The following is a 23,586-nucleotide window of genomic DNA, read 5'->3' on the forward strand; positions in this document are numbered from 1 at the left end:
TTATTAATGTTTTCTTAAATGTTGATTTATTTATAATTGTATTTGTAACTAACAATATGTATTGGTCTGTCAAGAGTGTTGGATGCATAGTGCATTAGTTGTGTACTTCCATAGTTTATAATTTTAAAAAGAGAAACCCCTCTTTCCTTGGATGGGAGATGTAATAATATGCAAAGTAAAGTTACTAGAGTGTTGCTCTCTGGTCATTGCCATCTTAAGACTAATATATAGCACTGCTATTTTAAGAATGTATGTATCCAATAGTACATTGCATTTAGAGCAGGTGACCAATGCGTTCATGGTGACTGAAGTGTCAGCATTTTCTATTGAGCTGGCACTTTGCATAGAGTAAAAGTTAACCTGTTTGACTAAAATCCTGGAGAATCCTGACATTTCTGACACTAACAAATGACTATTACTGCATAACCATTCATATGAATCATGACACACTTCACACACACATTCTGAGAAATATTGTGTAGAGGTGTGTGCAGAATAATTTGTCAAATTTCAGTTACTGTTGGTAAGGTTGTGCTGGAAACTGCCAAGTTTGGTTTAAGGTGGCTGAAATCCTTGGGATCCAGTGATTATAACGTGATCTGTTAGTTATGCAGTGTGAAACTTGTTTGGGCGTGATAGGTTGTGGACGTTATCCAAAGCATCAGTGCACATTTACCATACATTATTATGACCATTTTATACTAACTAGTGCTAGTGGTAGATGTCAGCTTTCGTACTGCACACAAATCTTGACAAGGGGAGGTACAAAGTTAAAACTGTGCAGTCCTTGTTCTTCATGTAGTAATTGGTGGAAGCAGATGGGAAATACAAGACTGCCTGTTACCATTGTTTTCATTTCACTGCTCCCAAAAGTATGAATTGAATAATGTTGATGGCCTTTGTATTTAGTCAGAAATGTGCCATCCATGAACAGAATATCAGAGTTCTGTAAAAGAAGTATATTAGACAAAGCTCTAAGTAGCAAAGCATTTCTTCACCTTCTGATTTACTTTACAAATGAAGTATTTCTCACATAACAGAAAGTAGACCGGTTTAAAAGGCCGTACACTTTCTACAGAATCATACAGAGAGTCTGTGGCAGCCCTTCAGCTTTGGGACATTTTGGTTCAAAGTATATTTGAAAGGTAAACAATAAGTTATTATTTTCAGATTATAACTTAGAGAAGCTCTCACTTTCTTCTTTTGAATTGCATCAGAAACTTTTATTGTTTCATAGTCAGGCATATATATTGAGCTGTGAACTTGAATAGTTGTTTACCTTCGTGTACAATAATACACACAGTTAATACTCGATATTTTCATTGTAGCTTATAAATGTAGCTCCAAAAAGACTTTTCTATGGATTCAATTTTGAGATGTATATATTTACTACTTCAGAATACCCTGGTCCAAGTTTGGAATGGTATGCAAGAGTCTTGTGCACCCGTACCCTTGATGTGGGGGACTTGCCCCTCATGTCCCATACTCTGATTATAGCAACCCCACAGTCGCTATATATTATGATTTGCATTATAACTCAGAATAGATTCTGTGGCTCTTATCCAATTGTATTGAGAGTCTAGGAGTGCAGGAAGCCCAGACCCTCTTCTGTTTTTCTGCTGTGTAATTTAATTTTGTTTAACTGTATGCATGCTGTGCATATGGTATAAGTCTTTGTTTGTTGTACAATTTATTTAGTGAAACATTTTGGATAATAGTTTGATCCTTCTTAGTTTTCTTTTTTTTTTTCTCTGTACTCCTTGACCATCAAGTCCCTCTCCTACTGCTGTAACAACTCATTTGTTCTTCTAGGTCCAGTGGCACAATTTACGAGATCTGCTTACCCTCAGTCTAGGAGTAGTGCTGTCATCTTATGGAGTCCAGGGTTTGTTTTCTGTTGCCCTTGGTCCTTCCCCATGTGCTGACATCAGTAATTGGGAAGGCATCGGGGAACAGTTTGAGTGTGTGCCACCATCCAAGTCCAATAGCTTGAGCACGCTTAGTTTGCCCTTACACCACCCAGGCCGGCATCTTCTCTGAGACATGGCCTTCACTTACAGAAATACTAAGCATGCTCACTTTCTCCAGGGTAGACAAGCCCATGATCCATTCCTGTGCCATCAAGCAGTTGAACTTCTAATTAATATTGGGTCACTTGGGCTGTAGTTAGGGCTTTATCCAACTACCTTGCAAGTTTAGGCTAGATGCTGTTTTGCTGATATGAAATGTATGCAGCTTTTTAGTATTGAAAGTGGTTGTTCAGTACCATGTATTTAACTTGGTTTTCTTGTTTGAAATTAGGGAAGTGTTCGAGATGAAATTTTGGCCAACCGCCTGCTGGAGTTCCTGATGAAGAATGCTTTTCATGAAAAGCGGGCAGTGTTCAGGCACAATCTAGAAATCATAAAAACAGTTGTTGAATGTTGGAAAGACTGTCTCTCCATTCCTTACAGGTACTAATTATTTCCCAGCAGCAATATAGTTAGTCCTTGGTGCTTAGCCTTTACTTCGTTCCTCGTATCTCTTAACATTTCAGGCAAACTCCATTTTCATTGTATTTGTGCTGTTACATAAAATACATATTCACTGCTATTGCATTGTCATGAAAACAGGTAATTACACAGCCTTTCCAGACTCGTGTGGTTCTTCTAAATACTCTTAGGATGATGTAGCTTTCCAGAAATATTTGCTATTTGTAGACATGATCTAGGGAATTGTCTACTTGTTTTCAAGTAGGTTCACACAAGTTTGTGCCCTACAGCAGACATCAGCAGTTTTTTTCTTCATGTTTTCTCGTCTAAGTGGAAAAGCTAGAACAAAAGTGGTAATACACCAGAAATACATTTGAGTTGTGTTGTTGTACCACTACACCATTTGAGTTGTTGACTGTTGCTTCTTGACTCTGTTGTCTGTAGTAAGGTTAACTATATTTCTGGATAACTGAACATGGAAAATAATAGAATATAGCAAAGTCAGAAATACCCTTAGGTTGTTGTGGAGATTTTATTTAAACATGAGATTCATCAGTTTAAATTTTTTTAATGTTTCTGTGATGCTGACCTTCCAGTCTGTCCTGTCTTGAGACTGATTCTTTGTAATAGTCATACAGGGTGCTTATTTACAAATTCATATCCATCCTCATTGAATGACAGTCTTTCTGTGTGAAATATTTTAGTGCACAGCCTAATAATGACTTGTCCTCTGCTGTATGTATTTTCCCATGGCTGTTTAACTGCAGGGAATGCATCATATATCCATTTAAGTAGATGACACTTGGCTTGTGGCCTTGTCAGCACATTAGGAAAATATGCTTGTAGTATCTTGAGATGAGATAATGGTGAATTGTATGAATTCACAGCTGAAATCTTCTCAGAATGCTTAATTCTTTAGGTGTAGTGCTGTATGTTATTGATGACATGAACTAGTTCTTTACAAGAGCATTAATTGTTTTACTGTTTGGTAACAAGGTAGGTGTTTCAGCTTAGACTCTGTTGTCTCTTATGAATATGCTGAAATGCTAAAATACTTGATGGACCATCCTTTAATCATGGACAAGTAATTCTTGAAACCTTTTGGCCTTAACATAATAGTTATTCAAGCAGTGTCGTTACCTGTATCCTTACATGAATTTATCCCAGTGGTCTGTAGCCATCCAGTAGAACCCGCACTAGAACAGTCAAGACCAGTAGATCTGTCTGTATCCTAAATTTTTATAAGATTGGTGATGGTGCACAACACCGGTAACCCTCCTTTTATGGAATATCACTGTATGAAATGGGATCTCATTGACAGGGAGAAAAAAATAAAAACAGAAACAATTAATTTTAAAGTGCATTTTACTTTCTTCTCCATTGCTGTGATCTGTGTTTGCACATTTAACACCTTTATTGAATTATCAATTCAAACATAGACAAACATACATTTATATAAAAGAAAACAAACCATATTAGAAGATGCAAACATTACACATCGCATATATCATCAAGCCATCAAGTCAACAGTACATAAATCGATCAATTCCTGTTTTTCCTTAAACCTCACTCATGCCCACAACATTATTCTGAATGTATTGTTCCCAATTTCCCTTTTTTTCTATGTAATTTGCTCCTACGCTTGTCTAAAGATCCCACTTCCGGTTCTTCTATCTCTGTTACAATATTCACTACTTCAAATACAGTTAGTTTACACGTTGGTTTCCATTTTGTAGTAACTGTTTTTTTTGGCAGCCACCAGAATTAACCATAACAAGAGTGTACTATATCTAGGCAATTCAGACCCTGTATTCCAGCTCAAAAAATCAATTCCTTAGTTACACCCATTTCCTCACCCAATATTTTGACACAGCCTCACAGCAATAGGTTCTCCAGTTCTATCCTCTGCTAGGATGCTTTCTGTGCGGAGTCTGCAGTCCTCGCTGTGGTCGTGTGGGTTTCCTCCGGGTGCTCCAGTTTCCTCCCACATCCCGAAGACAATGCTGTAGGTGGATTGGATACTCTAAATTGGCCGTAGGCGTGAGTGCTTGCATGTGTGCGCATTCTGTGGAAGGTTAGGTGCCAGGCTGGCAACTTAACACTGTAAAACTCCACTGACAGTCATGAGCAGACATGTGATCCGCTATGGTGACCCCTAATCGGGAAAAGCCAGAAGAAGACGATGACGACAACAACTCTGGAGGGAATTTTTAAAGTCTGCCAACTGATTATACTCTCAAAACATATGTTCCCATTTACCTCTTTCTTCCCCACCACACCTCCAAAATTGTAAGTTTGTTTGCAGTATAAAAATACATATGCAAGCACTTCCAACCAAGAATCCTAAGTCTGCCAGACTTTGAGTATTTGGGAGCCATACATATGATCTCCCATTGTTTACTTTATAAATTACTTATCCAGTCTTTCTAATCTTTTCTAACCTCCTTTGATTTATTTTGTAGTTTTTGTGCAATATTTTATATACCCTAAGAAAATATCCCTTTAACAGCAGCTTCTGTTCTAGATTCAACTAGAAACTCGTACCAGAGCAGGTCTTTCATTTAGGATTCCCCACCCCTTTCTGATTGCCTGTACTCTCTCAATCCCTGATAGGGAAGGCAGTCTTTGTCCTACAAACCAAATGTCATCTTGGCCTCTTCCCATTCTGTTTCCTTTCCCTCTCTAGTTATTTGCTCCCAATACCTTAGTTCCTTTGCCATTTTTCTCCAGTAAATTCCAGCCCTCTCTTACCTAATTGCAGACATCCCTAGCAACAAAATCTTCTTTCTCCATTATATTATGTAGGCTTAGTTCTTATAATACTTTCTGCTACTTTATAGTAATTTGTATGGGTGTTATTTTCCTAAAGGATCTGTATCCAAAATCCCAGTGTCTTTATTTATTGAAGTCCCCCCCGACTTTATCATCATTCTTTTCCACTTGAAGTGATAGCTTTCTGCTTGTGTTCTATATATGAGCCGTAACTGTTTAGCTTTAAAATATCCCTTCAAATCAGGTAATCCTAAGCCACCTTATCCTTTTGGAAGGGTCAGCATATCTCACTTGATTTTTGCCCATTCCCAGTCCCAGAAAAAGATCCCTCATCTTTTTATTACTGTCCACAACTACTCCTCGGGTTATTAAAAGTATGCCTCACTTTGTATAAAACTAAAGGGACTAAAAATATTTTCACAGCTTGTATTTTGCTATCTATATCCAAAAACAAGGGTTTCCACTTTCTCGGTTTTTGTATTATCTTATTAGTCTCGTCTCACTTATCCTATTTAATCCATACTCCTAAATACTTCATTTTATTGTGTCCTTGTATGTATGGGTATTGCTGAACCAGTTTATGTGTGGGTACATAGTTTACAGCTATGGTCATTGTTTTATCTTTATTAATTTTATATTCAAAAAAAAAACTTGAAACTGTCTCAGTGTTCCACAACATTGAGATGTCCTTTTCTGGTTTTATCAGGTACAAAATAATAATGTCTGCAAATAAATCCAGTGTTTGTTGATTATCATACCAGTTATATTTTTGAATTTGAGCACCTTATTTTTTTTTTTACAATGGCTCTGAATATAACACAAATAATAAAGGAGAAAGACAATACCCCTGCCAACTTATCAGAGACAAACCTTCCCACTTTACTTTTTTGCCTCTTATACCTCATGTCCTCCAAATTAACTTTATTATTGTGTCTAGGAATGCAAATAGTTCCATTGCCCTGCTCATAAAATCCTGTCTTCCTGTTTTGAATGATTACTGTGCATTAAGACTTACCAACAGTAGTAGTTTTTTTCTTACATTCTGCTTCCGTCTGGATCGTTGTCATTCTGTTAATGGTAACAAATGTTTACCTCCCTTTCTTAAGACCCAATTGATCCATATCTATCAATTCTTACAGCACCTTTGCCATTCTTTTATTATAGACATACACTATAGTCATGGTCTAAAAGTGAAATGGGCCTTTATGAAGCTAGGTCTGATGGTTCTTTACCATCTTTGGGTATTACAGCCTATGACAACCCACCACTGGACCAGTAATCAAGGAGCCTCGATCTTCACCACTGGCAATAGTGGGGGGCTGTACACTGGGAGGATGACAAGGTACACACACAGTATTTCCATATACAGCTTTCTGCATCCAGTCATACAGTGCAGTTTCCCTTAAGAGCACACACAGACCACAGTCAGTCCTGGGTGGTTTCTCCCTCTCTCTCCAGATCCCCAGTAAGGCTTCCCACTGGCACAGCTATAGAGTTGACCTCTTAGTTGAGTGGCCAAGCCAAGTCCCTGCCCAAGTAGCTGTTACACAAACTCTTTTGAGGTTTGATTTATACACATGCGCACACACCTGAGAAACGCTGGCACAGTTTAGTAGCTATGCCCCCCTTTTGCCAAGACTGTAATGTAGTTATCACTGCCACCAGCCAACTCCTTAACAGCTACTTAAAGGCCCTTAACAAAGGGTGTCCAATCTTACTGTGTAATGTTAATATTAATACAAATGGTAGCTTGACCAAGAGCAAGGCTGTTAGGAGTGGCCCACAGTGTCACCAAATAAATATGTAAGTACTCTCAAAACTTAAATATGTCTCACAAAAATCAGCCGTAATGAAAGGTTTAAATATAGTTAATAATAAATAATAAAAGAACAAGAAATACCCTGTATATATTCACAGTGCCAGAGTTCAAAACCACAGGAAATGTTTAAAACAACATTGCAGGACAGTCTCATATAAATAAAAAAAACATCTGAACTAAGCTTCAGTATATACCTGATTGAATCAACGAGAATTACTATACCCTAGTTAACTTAAGAGCAAGACAGATGTGGTAAAGGGATCTCCTGGTTGTTGTCAGGTCAAAGACAGAACACTGTCTCTCTCTCTCTGACCTTTCAAATTAATATCTCACATATTGTTGCTGGGCTAGCTTGCAGAATGATAAAATTTCTTGTCATCTGACTTCTAGTCCCCAGGCCCAAAAGAACCATTGGTGGCAGCTGGTAGCATTTAGTGTCTACCTGTAAAAATACATAGAGAAGGGCTTTTCCTCAGATCTTTGACAGATGCTGGAATCATAAAACAATAAAACACTTCCAAGACAATACAGAGATTTCCCTAGTACAGACATTCTCTCTGTAGCTGCCATAAAGTAATTTAATTTCAGCTACTTTTTCTGAAGTTTGCTAAACTGAAGTTAACCTCCTGTGTTCCAGTTTCTACTGTTAAAATATATACATTTAAACAGTTACAGTAGTGCATGTACATTTCTGTTCTTTTCCATGAGGGCATGCTGTGGTTACTTTTTAAGCACAAGCACTTTATAAAATATCTTATCAACACATGTTTGTACAAACCTAGTTTGATATATATATATATATATATATATATATATATATATATATATATATATATGACATGCAGTTCTAATATATTTGTAACACAAGCATCTTATATGATTCATGTTGATATTCACAAATGACATATAATTATTTACAAAATTCAGATAGCTGTGCTGACAGTATCTCCCTTTGTCACACAGGCACCACATCTTTCTTCCAGGATGTTGGTGCTTCCCTTCCTTACTTCCACCTTGCTTTCAGACTTCCACAGGAATACCATATATTCTTGGAGACACCCTGCATATTGATTATATGACACTGTTTTTATATGATCTCCTCCTGTCTTATCTGTTAATTAAGCCTGATCTCCCTCTAACCTTGGTGTACTTAAGTCTTCCATAAATATTTCCATTTGTGCTTTTTTGATTTCCACATGTTTCTGCTTTATACACATTTTCATAACATTTTTGAAAATATCTCTATAATACCTCTACGGATCTCTGGTTATTTTTCTTGTAATAGACACCCTAAGTTTGGTAATAACCCGTTCTACTTTCTGTAGCCTAAGCAGTCATGCTAAAAGTTTTTGTGCTCTGCGTTTACCAAAAAACAGCAATCTTTCTAAACATATGCATATTATCCAGATACTCATTTATTTTCTTTTTAGCACTCTGCATTTGAGCCGCTTCTTGTTGAGTGAGATTCCCCTTATTCTGTAATACTTCGGCCTTTGTCAGCTCCTCTAAATAATTCTTATTACTTTCTAACAATATATTTTTTCTTAACATTTTTTAAACTCTGCTTTCATTTTATCCCACTCACTAGCTATACGTTATGAAGAAATTTCTCTTCCCGAATAACTCTCTACTACCCATTACTTTAATTTCTCTGTCTTTAACAGGTAGGTGGGCAAGTCTGTAATCTCTTACTACATTACCCTGCGTTTTTATTTTGGTTGCCATTGGAGCATATCTAAAATAGTTATTGGATGTGTGTCAAAACTTTCAATTAAATGCACACATTTGTGTGAAATATAATTTCTGTCTAGTCTAGCTCAGTTATTCTACCGTGGGGAATAATATGTAAATTCTCTGAGTTTTTACTATTGAATTTGTGTCTTATGTACCAAATCTTTTCATAAATTTAGTCAGAAATCTACCTTTGTTTGTTACATTTTCCCTTCTTCATCCCCCAGATAAATCCTTACTGTTGCAAATCAAGTTGTAGCCCCCATCTGCAAGTAATGTTCCCTGCTGAAAGCTGATTATTTCTTCCAAAAATTTCTTAAGATCCATAATAGTAATTTTAGCTGGAATATAAATACATGTCAGCATTGACGTTTGTGTTCTGCATTTCTTAATGTAATTCAGTACTCTTACCTTTTTGTTTATACCCGTGAGACCATTCACATTCCAAAATAATATGGATAACGTAGCCATTTTGATAAGTTGTTTTATCCACCTATTATATATGTCAGCTTTTTGAAATGTCTTTTTCCATCTTTTGTGTTATATGCACCCAACAGTGTTTGGCAATTTGATCCTTTATATAGTTTTTCTTATCTGTGCCAATTTTTCCAAGACTTTGTTTTAATGAAAATCACACACACACACAGAACACCCCCATAATCTATTAACTTAGAACAAATACACAGAACTATGTACATCTTCAAATAACAAAGTTTAATCTTCCTGATAGAAACAATTGTCCCAAATCAACAGCGGGACCCACAGACTTTACATATCCTAAAATTAGTTATTCATGCTAAAGCACATGTTGCAGCTCGTGATCTTACTTAAACTAATTTCTGTCTTATTTTCATTCCATTCTCAGCTATGAAAAACAACTTGTATGCTATCAGAAAGCATAAATTTTTAGCCTTAAGAAAATGTGCACTGGCTGTCTTTAAATAAAGCAAAATTTTACAATGTTGTTGCAAATGCATTGAGGTATTTATGTAGCAGGAAAACTGCCATCTCTTATTCACTTTCAGTAATTTCAAACTTTATTTTATTTATGCTTTCCCCTTGTGCAGTTTAATTTTGTTTCTCTCGGCAAACAATTCCCAGAGCTCTCCAGAGTTATTGCCTGGAGCTGTAGTTAGCTTGTCTCCTTGGAAACATTTAAAACAGAATGTACAGCTATCCCCAGCTGTGGACTTCTCAACACACTGAACATTTATTTGCCGAAGGAAAACTTTTCATTACATTCATTGTTCTCGTATTTTATAGCACACATGCTTACACAAGAAACCTGTTGTTAGATTAAGCCAAGGGCATTAATCCAGATATTCACCTGTGCAAAAGCGAGAGAGGGAGAGAGCTCTACATATATTAGAATCAGTGCACTGTTACACCCCATCCCCCATCACAACAAATTAACTTAATATGCTTTTGCCCAGCCTTTCTTTCAATTTTACATTGTAATGCCTACATTAATTCAAACTTAAAAAAAAAAAAAGGTAAAAAGTGCTTGTTTACTTTAGTATCTTTATCACCTACAACAATCACTGATGAAAATGCATTGGTATATAACATGCAATTTATATCATGAAATGTTTTATAAAAGTACTATTAAGAAAATACATTTTTTTACTCACATTTACTCTTTTTCCGCTTTCCCTTTTAGTGCCCTTCCAATTTTTCCGCTTTCCCTTTTAGTGCCCTTCCAAACATTAATGACATGAAATGAGGTATATGCCTTTCAGTACCCCCTCAAGTTTAACAAAGTCAACAAAAGTCCAATTTTTCTGAGACTTTTTCTTGTAAATCAAGCAACTAACAATGATGAGAAAATCAAGACTACTGGTTCAGACCCAAAAGTATTTTATTCTCTAGCGCCTTGGTATAAGACCTTCCAGGTGTTACAAAATCCAGCTAAAAATGTGCTACCTTTTATACAAAAAACACAAACTCAATCAATAATACAATCAAACTATTAAATAAAATACTTCCATTTAACCTCTCCATTTAGTCCCATTGGGACCAAAGCGTCATATTTAAGAATAAAAACATTGTTCGTATAGCAGTTTTTCTTTCAAAAGAATTTCATCATCATTTTCAACAAATATTTGCTCTAAAATACAACCTTGGAGCATAGAAAAATCACTACCATGTACATCTGTAAAGTGACATGCTAAAATCTCGTCTTCCTTTTGATTTTTTATCTTCCTAATGTGTTCCATTAACCTCACTTTAAAACTTCTTTGTGTTTCACCAATATAAAAGAAACCACACGGGGATCTTAAGGCATAAATAACCCCCGTACTGTTACATGAAAAACGTCCCTTTGGTACATATTTGATTTTATTAATATACTTAAAAGAATATATATGTTTGCAAACAGAACTATTGCATTTATAAGTGCCCATAGATATTGGACAGACATTCATAGGTTCATACTAGGCTATCTGCCCTAGGGCATTTATAAGCCTAGCCAGAGTGTGTTTGGCTTTTGCCACCCATTTTAAATCAATTTTGCTATGCCCTTTTTCGAGGTTAGTATACTGTGCCTCTTGTCTAACAGTGACACAGAAGTGATACTCGGTGTAAACCTACAATCCCCCATCCACTCATCGAGATTCCTCTTGAAGAGAGTCAGTGAGGGATTCTGCCTAACCTGGACTGGGATTTTATTCCAGAGTGAAGGGAGCCTCTGGGTTATGAATCTGTCCCTTCAGCATGTCCTATTTATTTCAGTGCTGAGGTTCAAGTCTCCCGAGCGCATAGCTCTATGGGATTTGGATTTTCTGAGGTGCAGCATGTCCATTAATTCCGGGTTGGACATGGCTTTATATATCAGGCACAGATCACCTCTGAGCAGGTGGTATGCCACTGAGTAGAGCTGGAGTTTCTTTAACCGGGCAGCATATGGCATCTGTTTGAGCCCTTTGATCCTCTTGGTGAGGTACTTTTGGGGTCTTTCCAGTTGCTGCAGGTGTCTGATAAGGTACATCCCAAAAGGGGCATTGTACTCAATTATGGGCCTGATGAGGGATGAGTAAAGAGGCACGATGACCTCCCCTGATCTAGATGTGAATCCCTTCATGATTAGGTGGGCTATATAAAATGTTCTTCTAACCACTTTGGCCACGTGGTTGTCAAATGAGAGATTGCTATCAACTTGGGTCCCCAGGTCCCTAATTACTTCTTCTGTACTTAATGGATTACCACCTATGTGGTAATTTGTGGGCACTTTGTTTTTGCCAAAGGGGATGACTATACACTTTTTGGCGTTTAGCTTGAGGCCATGGCTCTGGCACCAGTTGTCTGTTTCTATGAGGCCCTTTTGTAGGATGCTTGTGTTGGCTGGAGAGTCGATTATAGCGCCCAGTTTGCAGTCATCTGCGAACTTGGTCAGCCACAGTCCTTCCGTGTTGGCCTGTACCTCCGAGAAATATATACCGAACAGGAGAGGTCCCAGGACTGAGCCTTGTGGGACGCCATTTGTAACTGGTTTGGAGTCTGACATGGCTCCAGCAATTCTAACCACGTGAGTTCTGTCCTTGAGCCAGTTTGCAACCCATCTAATGACATAGGGGTTTATATTTAAACTGGTGAGCTTATCTATAATGCCCGAGTGGGATATTGTATCGAAGGCTTTTGCGAGGTCCAGGTAGGCTGTGTGGACCACCTTCCCCTCGTCAATGGCCTTGGTGACTGTTTCAAAGAAATCGACCAGGTTTAAGAGGCAGGATCTGCCCTTAACAAAGCCTAACTGGGTAGGATCCAGTGTCTGTAGGTCCCCAATATCTTTTTTATGAGGTCCATGATGATCCTTTCCATAGCTTTGCAGACCAAGCTAGTCAGGCTTATGGGGCGATAGTTTCCAGGATCCGTTGAGGCACCACCTTTGTGGAGAGGGACCACTGTTGCTGTACGCCACTCTTTGGGTACATATCCTGCGGTAAGGCTGAGATTGAACAGTAGTTTTATGTTTGGGTTTAGCTCTTCTTGGAGTTCATGTAGGACGCAGCCCGGGACACCATCTGGTCCCATTGATGCTGTATTTTTTGCTTTGGAGAGGGCGGCTCTTACCTGAGCATCTGAGATGTCAGGGGGGGACAGCACTCTGCTGGGATGGATATTTGCCCTTTTGGTGGGGAGGGGGAGGAGAAGTTTGCAATGAACCTGTCAGCTAGGATGTTGGCAGTGTCTGTGGGTTCGGTGTATTTTTTGTCATTTTGGACTAATTCTGAGCATATCTGGAAATTCCCACCCAGGTTCCTAACATAACTAAAGAAAGCCTTGTGATTATCCTTAGTGTCCTGTGCAATTTTTCTCTCTAAGCTGGCCTTAGACGATTTTATGAGTGCCCGTAGTTTTTTGCTAACACTGATCAGAGATGCCTTCCCTTTTTGGGATTTTGCTCTATCATGTAGTAGCTTCCTCCTATCGTATAGTTTGTTTATGGCTGGGGTCAACCAGACAGGACGTCTGCCTCTGGAGGATTGGATATTGGTTTTATTTGGGATTGCATGATCCATGCATTCCTGAAGGCGTTCATAGAATGCGTTTATAAAGGATTCTGCGGTCTGGGACGTATTTTCCACAGGCCCGGGGGCTTTGAAGGATTCCACCTCGGTTTTTAGGAGTGTGAAATTTGCTTTAGGGAAGTTTTTCACTGTGGTTTCTGGGCAGGGGGTGGGGTCGGGATGTGAATATCCAGTGAGATTAGTTTATGGTCTGATCTTACCAGTGAGGGATACACTTCTGGTCTGGAGCATAGAGTCCCCATGTTGGTGATGATCAGGTCCAGTATGTTTTCCCCTCTTGTGGGAGTGGTAACAAGTTGTTCCATAGCATTTGAGTTTATAAATTCTAGGAACCTTTGAGCTAGGGTGTTGGAGCTAGAGTAATGCTCCCAGTCTATGTTTGGGTAGTTGAAGTCGCCCAATATAATGGTGTTTGGAGAGACCTTCATATTTTCCAGTGTTCTCAGGAAGGCCGAGTGGGGTTCCTGGGTTTGGGAGGGTGGTCTGTAGCAGGCTATAAACTGGAAGGCAGTTTTACCCACTGTTAGTTGCTCTGTGTACTCAAGTTATTTTTTGGTAAGACAAAATTCCCATGAAAAAGTATGTCCTTAAACTTCTTCCCCGTTTGTATCACATCATAAAGTGCTTACTCAAAATTTTGCTCAAATCCCTGTCTTTGTGGAGAAAATTCCAATAATATCTTATGATACAAACTTTTTCACTTTGAATGTTATATGTACTAACAAAGTACATTTGTTCATTCTTGTTTCCACCATTCTCTCTACCCCCCCCCCACTGCCCCACAACCTATCACTAACATTATTTTTTGATTTTGACGCACAAGTTTATGCTTAGCTTCTTCTATTGCTTTCCTACTATAACCTCTGTTACAAAACATAATGGAAGTATTATATATTTCTTCCAATAAATTTGTCTCAACATTACATATTCTAGATAATCTTAAAAAATCACTATAAGGCAAGGATGATAGAACATGTGAGAATGACAACTAGTGGCATACAGGTACTGGTTCCATCTAAAAAATTCCTATGCACCCCAGTACAAATTTTGCCATTATCCAAACCCTTAGTGTCAAATATAAATAGGAAACCTGGGTTCCATATTGTAGCACATCAAAAGACAAATTGAATGTGTTTTGTTGTAAATCAGCAACAAACTGCAAAATTTCATTTTACCCCCTTCACATATAAAGATTAAATCATCTATAAAACGAAAATAATTTACATAATTCTTCACAAAATTACATTTATACACATACTACCTCGAAATAAGCCATGAATAAGTTTGCATACATGGGGGCAAATGGTGCCTCCCATGGATGTTCCCTGTTTTTACCTGAAAATGTCTTTATTAAATGTAAAGAAATTATTACTTAAAAATGAGACAAATCAACCAAATAATTTAAGGGGCTATCCCCCAAAAAAGACATTATAGCATGAAGTCCATCTTTATGTTGTATTGATGTATATAAACTTTTAACATCCAACGTGATCCAGTACATGTTTTTATTCCGTTTAACATGAGAAATCTTATCCAAAAAATCAAAACTGTCCTTAATATAGGGTGGAATTTTCAAGACACTTTAAAAAAAATGATCTGAAGTAGTTTACTTCATTTGATCTTCAACATGTGGAAATATGGATCTGGATCGGATCTGAGCCGGCAGCATCACAAGCATCTGCTCCAAGCTCCTCCCTCTACCCATCATACACCACTTCCACCTTCCTTCCCCCGGATCTCGTTTGCTGTGGCTGTCGCTTGCATCATGGTCTCTGAGCTCTGGGTGTTGTAGTTATTTGAAACTTCAATTTAAATTCAATAGGTTTGTGTGTGTGCGTTAGTAGTGTAAGTTTTTACCCTTTTCCTCTCCCTCACTGGTGCATCGCATTACAAAAGTTAGTTATTAGAGCTTCTCTTCCTCTCCCCCTCAGCTCTGTGTGTGTCTGTGTATTTTGAGCGTGTGGTGAGTTGGTGTGAGGCCTTGTCTGTTTTTTTTTTTTTTTTTTGTTTGTTTTTTCTTTTTGTTTTTTTAGGATGGCTGATCAGCCTAAACAAGTATTTAGGAAGTGCACAAAGTGTGTCCCTAAATTGTCGACAGCCGTACTCTGTGTGTTGTTTGCCTAAGTGTAGCTCATCTTTCTTTGGGCTGTAGCATTTGCGCGGGATTTAATCCGCGAGCCCTAAAAAATTGTAGGGCAAAACTGGTAATGAAGGGTCTGCTTTCTGCGACAGAGGAGGCTGCCTCCACTACCCTCTTCTGTCACGGCTGTGACTGCCTCTTCAGCACCCTCCCTCTCCACCTCTCACTCCCAGGCTGGGACTCACCCTCCTGCCTCTAGACCTGTGGAAGGAGAGCATCATAAGGGCAGAGAGAGAGAGCACAAAGCAGGTAGGAGGAAAAGGTCCCCGGATCGTTCGTCTCCAGCCAGGCCTCCTCCAACAGGCTATACAATGACCCGACTCTAATCACCCAGGTTTTCACCAGAAGAGCTTAGGTCATCTTCTAGGGCTTCGGCACACTGGCCTGCCAGGTCAGAGTCCATAGCATCATCGCGGTCCACCCGCAGTTTATCCGAAGCTGACATAGATAAAATGATGCAGAGATTTATTCGTACACAAATCACTATGGGAGTCTTGCCAGCCCCCTCTCCCTCTGGAGGGGGGAGCTCACTTCCCTTCTTTACACCTATTTCTCCTTCTCTGATCTGACCTCCGGTTTTGGAGTATCTGGATGCGACAGGCTTCGGAGTCACGAGGCCAGCGCCGATGGTACCAGTTACCCCGACAACGGCAGTTACCTGGAGCGCGTCGGACCTGACTAGCTTGGATCTGAGCAGCTCTCAGACCCATAGCCTGGGCTTCAGATCCAAGTGGTGGAATTTTTCCTGTTTGCGCCGACCGCGTCTGGTCACAGCTATCTCCTCGGTGCTCCGTCTTCTTCGGGCCTGGCTCTGATCCCCTCATCAGATCCGGGGAGAGAAGCTCCCTTATTGACATCCCAGGAAGCTCGCTCACCCTCTGCATTCTGAGTGGTGGAAAGGGTTCTCTCCAATGGATCGAGACCCCTGACTATCTCTTTGGATTCTGCCCTGACTCCCACTGCTTTGGGTGTGACTCCTGTCATTTTACCACTGGGACAGCCCTTGCTTGAGGAGCCCCAGCCGGTTCCCCTGAGGAACATCAGGTGGTTTGCGAGCCCTCTCCAGAGAGCCCCACCGGAGAGGTTCCTCGCAAGCATACATGCAAGAGGAGGCACTTGGACTCCTCTCGAGAGTCTCTCACTGAGGAGACCAATTTGGAGAAAGGGGAAGGTTACCCCAGATCACCTCCCGTGAATGTCTCCTTTAGAAACATCATTGAATTATTGCGCTAGCGGGGAGGTTGGTCCACCCCAAACCTTTCTCGGATGAGTCTGTGTTCCTGGTGGCCTTGGGCATGGGCCCGTCTACTTCCTGGGTGTCCCCCCCCCTCCGAGGATCCCTTAGTGGACTTGGTCACCTTGCGGACTTGGAAGGAACCGGACACCATGGAGCCAATTCCAGTACACCCTGATAAAATTTTAAGCCCCCCCCTTGCAGACAGACCTGCTTGGAATAAAGGGTCCCCAGTAGATACTATGAAGGAACTAGCTCAGGAGAGTTTCACAGTCCATCCCCCTGACCGAGAGTCCAGGATGATGGATCGCCTAGGGAAGCAGTTGTATGCGTCAACAACCTTTACTATAAGGGTACTGAACTGTCTGGCCCATGTTACACGACTACAGCGTGACCTGGTCAAGGAACTAGCTGAGTCGCCCCTATAGTCTATGTTGCAGGAGGACAGGTGTAAGTTCTCCACGAGGATGGCTCCTTGAAAGCTGTCTCTAATACGTCCATGCGCCGCCTCTTGCTCACTACAGAGGGAGAGGCTAGGGCGGTTGGGTCTGGCGTTGCCATGAGGCATCATGCCTGTCTCAGATTGTGTCAGTTCATGAAACTCTTTAAGGCATCTTTTGCGAATGCCCCTTATGACTGCTCTTTCCCTATTTGAAAGGACTGTCTGTGACACTTTGGTCCAGAGTGAGAAGGATGAGAAGATACTTTTCTGCCATCGGGATCCACTTCTCAAATCCTCAAAGTTCCTTTTCTCGGAATCAGCGAGGGCAAAAGAAGATGTGGTTCTGGAAGTCTCAGTATTCCTGGGACACTCAGGGCTCTTCTTCCCCTAGAGGCAGAGGGGGACCAGACAGACGCCGGCCCAGAGGCAGAGGGGGTCCGAGGAATTTTGGGTCTTGAGAACCTTGCTCGGACAGGCCCATGCAGCAGCCCTGAGGGGTTGCCCGACTGCTCTTGAGGCAGGCAGGGATTGCCTGTCATTGCACCTGATGGCATGGGAGTTTGTGTCTTTAGACCATTGGGTGCTTCAGATAATATCCAGAGGTTATTCAATCCCGTTTGTGGTTCCTCCCACTCCACCCAGACACTTCCCAGATGGTACCGCCCATGCAAAAGGAAGCAGCGGCACTAGAGCTAATCAAGCTGCTAAAGAAGAGATCCATCAAACCCGTCCCCCGAGATCAGTCCGAATCGGGCATCTATTCCAGGTTATTTTTGGTGCTTAAAAAGACAGGGGACTTTGAGTCCCATTCTGGACCTGTCAACCCTGAACCTGTCAGTTGCCAAAGAGAAGTTCTGGATGGTCCCATTACAGCTCATTCTGCCTTACCTGCAAGGGAACGACAGGATGTGCTCGATATACCTCCAGGATGTTTACTATCGCATAAAGATGCACAGAAGCCAGGAGGTTCCTCCGCTTCCGGCTAGGGGCCAATCATTACCAGTTTCGAGCCCTACCCTTTGTCCTCACCACAGCCCCCAGGGTGTTCACCAAGGTAATGCCAGTGGTAGCAACTCACCTGAGGTTTCAGGGAATCCAGGTCTACCCTTATATGGACGATTGGCTCCTTGCTGCTCCCACCAAGCATCTACTTTGTCAGAGCAGAGACTATTTCCTATGTCTTGCACACCATCTGGGAATTACAGTCAACACAGCCAAATCTCTCCTAAACCCTGTCCAGGTTATAGAATACATAGGAGCATGGATAGACACTTTGCAGAGAAAAGTCTTCTTGACCTCGGAGAGAATTCGAAGCTTACAGATGCATGTTGCTTTATCTGTCAATCCCATCTTCCTTCAGCGGAGTCAGTTTTACGGGCTCTAGATTCAATGGCAGCAACGATCACACTTCTCCCATGTGCTCGTTTCCATATGCGAGTACTACAGTGGACTCTAGTGGTAGAATGGTCTATGTTGGATCTTCCATTGACACATCCGATACACATAAGCAAAGTCTGCAGGTCATCCCTCCTCTGGTGGATGCATTCTTCGGAAATACTAGCGGGATGACCTTTTGTCACAGCTCCTGCCCAAGCCACAGTGACCACGGACGCCTCCCAGCTGGGGGGGGGCATTGCTCGAGAAGGACAGTTCAAGGCATGTGGTCTCTGATCAAGACCAGTTTGCATATCAGTGTTCTAGAGATGAGGGCAGTCCTTTTAGTGTTGCAGGCCCTTTGTGCTTTTCTCCCTTTAGGAACTATTGCAATTCAGTCCGACAATGTCTGTGGTCTGGTACATCAACAAACAGGGAGGAACCAGATCCTACCCCCTCTGTCATGAGACCATGAGAGTTTGGGAATGGGCGATCTCCACCTGTTGTTTTCTGGTAGAAACACATATTCCAGGACGGTCCAACATACTGAGGGGCAAACTAAGCCGGACTATTCTGATGCCTTATGAGTGGTCTCTGAATTCTTCAGTAGCGGAGCAGATCTTTCTAGTGTGAGGTTGGCCTTGCTGCGATCTCTTCGCATCTCCTTCCAACGTGAAGTGTAGCGAGTTCTTTGCTCTGAGTCCCCCTCCAGGAGAATTCCCCAGAGATGCTGTAGTCCATGCTTAGCCTCCCGGTCTTCTTTATGCTTACCCTTTACCTCTTATCCCAAAGTTCCTTCAGAAGGCGGGTTGACTGGGGAGCAGAGTGTGATCCTCATTGCCCCATTTTGGCCTCACCAGGTATGGTTTCCCTTCCTCTGGTCTCATCTTCTAGCTCCTCCTTGGATCCCCGTTTGGATCTAGTCTCTCATCCAAACCTGGACAGTCTGAAGCTCATGGCTTGGCTGCTCCAGTTCTCTTGGTTGCTAGGACTTCCAGTTTGTCTTCTTCGGTCAAGACTATTCTAGTGACAACCCATAAATCGGCCACCAGGAAGATTTACCGTAGCAAATGGAAGCTTTTTCCCATTTGGGCATCTCAAAGGGATTTAGGCCCTTTCACGGCTCCAATTCTGGCTATCCTTGATTTTTTTGGCAAACATTTTTCAACAAGGGGCTAGCTCATCTACAGTGAAAGATCAACTGGCTGCCATTTCTGATTTCCACATTGGTGAGAACATGGCTTCTTTAGCTTCTTCCAGATTGTGCAAAGCTTTTATCAAAAGTACATTTCTCTTGCATCCTCCGGTCAAAGATCCTACTCCCCCGTGGGACCTTACTATGGTATTGCAAGCTCTGGTTGCCCCCCCCCCCCTTTGAACTGGTGGCAGCAGCAGATCTTAAATTTCTATCTTGGAAGACGGCTTTCCTAGTGGCCATCACCTTGGCTAGGAGGGTCTCAGAACTTCAGGCGTTGTCTGTCAATGTTCCATACATGGTTTTCCATAAGGACAGCATTTCTCTTTGTACCAATCCCTCCTTTCTTCCAAAAGTGGCTTCTGAGATCAATATCAATCAGACTATCAATTTACCTGTTTTCTTTCCAAATTTCAAAAACAAGGGTGAACACAAGTTGCATTTGTTAATGTTCATAGACCACTACGTTTCTATTTACACAGAACCAAACTCTTTTGTGTCCTTCGCTAAACCTTTTTTGGGTAAACCCATTTCCATGTTGACCAGTCCTAGATGAATTTCTCTCTGCGTCCTTCACAAGGACAAAGGCTTGTCATCTCCGGGTTAGGTTCGAGCTCATTCCACAAGTTCCAAGTTCCATGGCCACTTCTGCGGCCTTTTGGTCTAGGGTATCCTTGGATGACATTTGTTCTGCGGCTACTTGGTAGTCATCTCATACCTTTATTTCTCGCTATAAATTGGATTTGATATCTAGAGGGAATGCATCCTTTGGCTCCACGGTGCTCTGGAATATTCTTCCATGAGGGCCACCCAGGTGTATAAGTAGCTGGGGGGACTGTCCCACAGGTTGAAGATCAAATGAAGTAAACTACTTCAGATGAAGAAGTTATGTACTCACCATAACGTTCCATTGGAGTAGTTCTACTTCATTTGTCTTCAACTGTCCCCCCTCCTTCCCCCTGGCCTTACCATCTTGGCATGTAGCAGAGCACGCTTTAGTGGCTTTGGTCTATTTTTCATGAGGTTGCAAAGGTTGTGTTCGTTAAGGTATATTGGGTCGGGTTTTTTGGGTTAGGGTGCAGCAAACGCAATCTGATAGAAGGAAGGTGGTGGTGTATTATGAGTAGGGGGAGGAGCTTGGAGCTCAGAGCCGATGCTGGTGAAGTTGCTGGCTTGGATCCGATCTGGATCCGTATTCCCACAGGTTAAAAACAAATTAAGTAGAACTACTCAGATGGAATGTTATGGTGAGTACATAACTTCTTTTTATGTAAGAAAAGCCCAACCCCATGTAAAAAAATATTTGCAAGCTGAAATAATGGGATGTCCTGGTGGGTTATTCATATCTTTGTGCAGTTTAGGCAAACAAAAAAATGTAGCTAGAACGCAACCTTCACTATTAAATTTTGTACGCACTTCATCTGTAAAATACCCTAGCCTCGCACCTTTTTGGAACAACTCTTGGAACTTAGTTATAGCTTGTTTATAACTTTTCTTATCACTATTTTCATAAACCTTCTTATTGTGTCAATGTTCCAAGCACATTTTGTAATACTGATGAAAATGCATTGCTACTATTTTATTTCCCTTATCCAATGGCTTTATAATTGTCTGTTCTTACTTACAATTCTTTTAGGGCTTTTCTACTCTCTTAGTGTCAAATTATAACAAATATTATTCTTATTCTATGACAACTTGTCACACATTTCATTCATGGCAAATTTTAACATTGAACTAAAATGAATACTTTTTTCATTATAATGGGGGAAATAAATCTGCTTTTCATAGGCACAACGGAAGTGTCAGTAGAACTATAAGCATTATTCTCCACATGTTCTATAGACGTATTCAAATCTGAAAAACAAGAATAAAAACTTTCTTCCATAGAAGCATCAGCACATTGTAAATTAGCATAAAAAACCTTAAGGTGCAACTTATGAACAAAGGGAAAAACTTTCTGGCTTAGAATGTTTCCTAGCTTGCACAGTAGGGCCATATTTCAGTCCCAAATTCAAAACAGTAAATTGTTCACCTGATAAAATACATCCAGGGAGATTTACAACCATATTACAGTTAATATTAAAGTCATTGCCACCTGCCTCTTTTATTGTTGAAATGCCATGGTGCCTTTGTTGTAAATTGTCCAGACCCATTTCCAATGGTGTAGAAGCCATTGTCCCCTTCCCTCCAAAACTGCTGTTCATGTTCCTCCGGTTGTTTAGTTGCTGGCAAAGCCAGATAATCATGCTCGTCACTTTCTAAGCTGCCATTGTAGTCTATTTCTTCTGGGGAAGCGAAGGAAACTGAAAGAGGTTTTTTAAAACCTCCCCAATTAAGTGGTCTTTTCCCACGCTGCTGATTGGTTGAAGATGCAAAGACCCACCCATTTTCATAGTCTGTGAGATCCCTTAAAAGTTTGTTTGTAAAAAAAAGTTTAAAGGACATGCTTGATGTTCTTTGTGTTTCACTGTTGCAGTCATCATATTTGGGTTATCCTGCCAGGATTAGTCGGCCCGAATACCAGAGGCTTAGTTTTTCTGCGTCAGTTGCTATCGCTCCAGGACTGACGTCAGGTCGTCAGTGGTATAAAATTAGGCAGCCGACACCATTACATCAGTCTTTCTTGCTGAGGAGCCTGAAGCAGAAGCAGTTTGCACAAGTGCCGGTCAGCCGCTACCTGAGTTTTCATTTCTGAATTGAAGTTGAAGTCTTCTAAAGCCAAGTACCTCGTTTGGGATCCTTTTTTCTTGCTCTAACTGATGTCAGAAAAAGTTAATAATTCTCTCCTCTGGAAAGCAAATACCACACAGAGTCTTCCATTCTTACTACATCACCTGTTTAGGCCCAGATCATGACGTCCCCCCGCTGTCGCTTTTCTGCTTTGTTCAACGCCAGAGCTATATGTCGTTGGGCACTTATTGTAGCTAGATATTTTTGCTCTCATTCCTCTAATTCTGACATGGCTTCTGTTAGCCATCCGACTACCGATCTGAAAAAATGTAAGGATAAAGACAGAGACTGCACAAGTCCAAAACTGGCGACGACGCTTCCACTAAGCTAGTCGCCAGTTCTCCGGTCCTATCACACAGCCCCTGATGCCGGCTTCTGTGGATTCGCAGGCTGCTACCTTGACCCTTTTTGAGTCCGGTATGCCGTGAGACTCTTCGACTAAGGATCCTGTGGATGTCTCTACCTTGGATGGGTCTGGAGCCACTGAGCAGGCACCGGCTTCCGAGGAAGTACTTCGCACTACTGATACTCGACACAGACCAATGACTTCTTTTGGGTCTTCAGTTCTTTCTAAAACAACCAAGTTTCTAAGGCCCAGGGTATGAACTACACCCAAAAAAATGACTCAAGCTCAGGCACCTGCTTCGTTGCCTCAATCTCAAATGCTTAAAATGGCGGAAGACCTTATTATGCTTATTAGGGAAAGCCAGGTACCCTTTCCAAAAGAAAGAGACTTATTCCACTAGTTTTATCTGAACAGGAGTCCGATGACTCTGATGCATCTGAATATGAAGATATGCAACCCCTCTCTGCTTATGAGGATTCTGATGCAGAGGAATCCATTCCTTCTGCCTCTCCACCCGAGGAATTTTCATTTGGGGAAACCCTTCCTACTTTAAGGGAGCATTTCCTATGGGAATGTCAAGATTATCCTCAGTCAAAAAAGAGACTCAGAGAATTCTTAGATTTACCATAACACAGACCTTTGGCCATTCCTACTGTCCTGGATGTTGTGGATGATGTTTTTATGGAATCCAGTTTGACTCCTGACACCCTTCCTCCTGCTCCCAGGAAACCTGACCGGTATTAGAGTCCCTGACTCGCAAATTTCTTTTCAAAAATCCTGCTGCTGACCCAGAGGTCATCTCTCAA

General features: G+C 41.1%; 1 protein-coding gene across 1 annotated transcript in view; it reads left to right on the forward strand.

Annotated features, from left to right (window-relative positions):
• The window catches only part of PRKDC (protein kinase, DNA-activated, catalytic subunit), a 4,917,417-nt gene that overhangs the window by 3,303,744 nt on the left and 1,590,087 nt on the right, over positions 1 to 23,586 (forward strand). Inside the window, exon 45 of the mRNA XM_044065724.1 lies at positions 2,302 to 2,453. Coding sequence (XP_043921659.1) covers positions 2,302 to 2,453 — 152 coding nt within the window. The remainder of the gene's footprint in view (positions 1 to 2,301; positions 2,454 to 23,586) is intronic.

The sequence above is a fragment of the Protopterus annectens genome, chromosome 3.part0 (assembly GCF_019279795.1).
Source record: "Protopterus annectens isolate FY-2018-M chromosome 3.part0, PAN1.0, whole genome shotgun sequence".
NCBI lineage: Eukaryota > Metazoa > Chordata > Ceratodontiformes > Protopteridae > Protopterus > Protopterus annectens.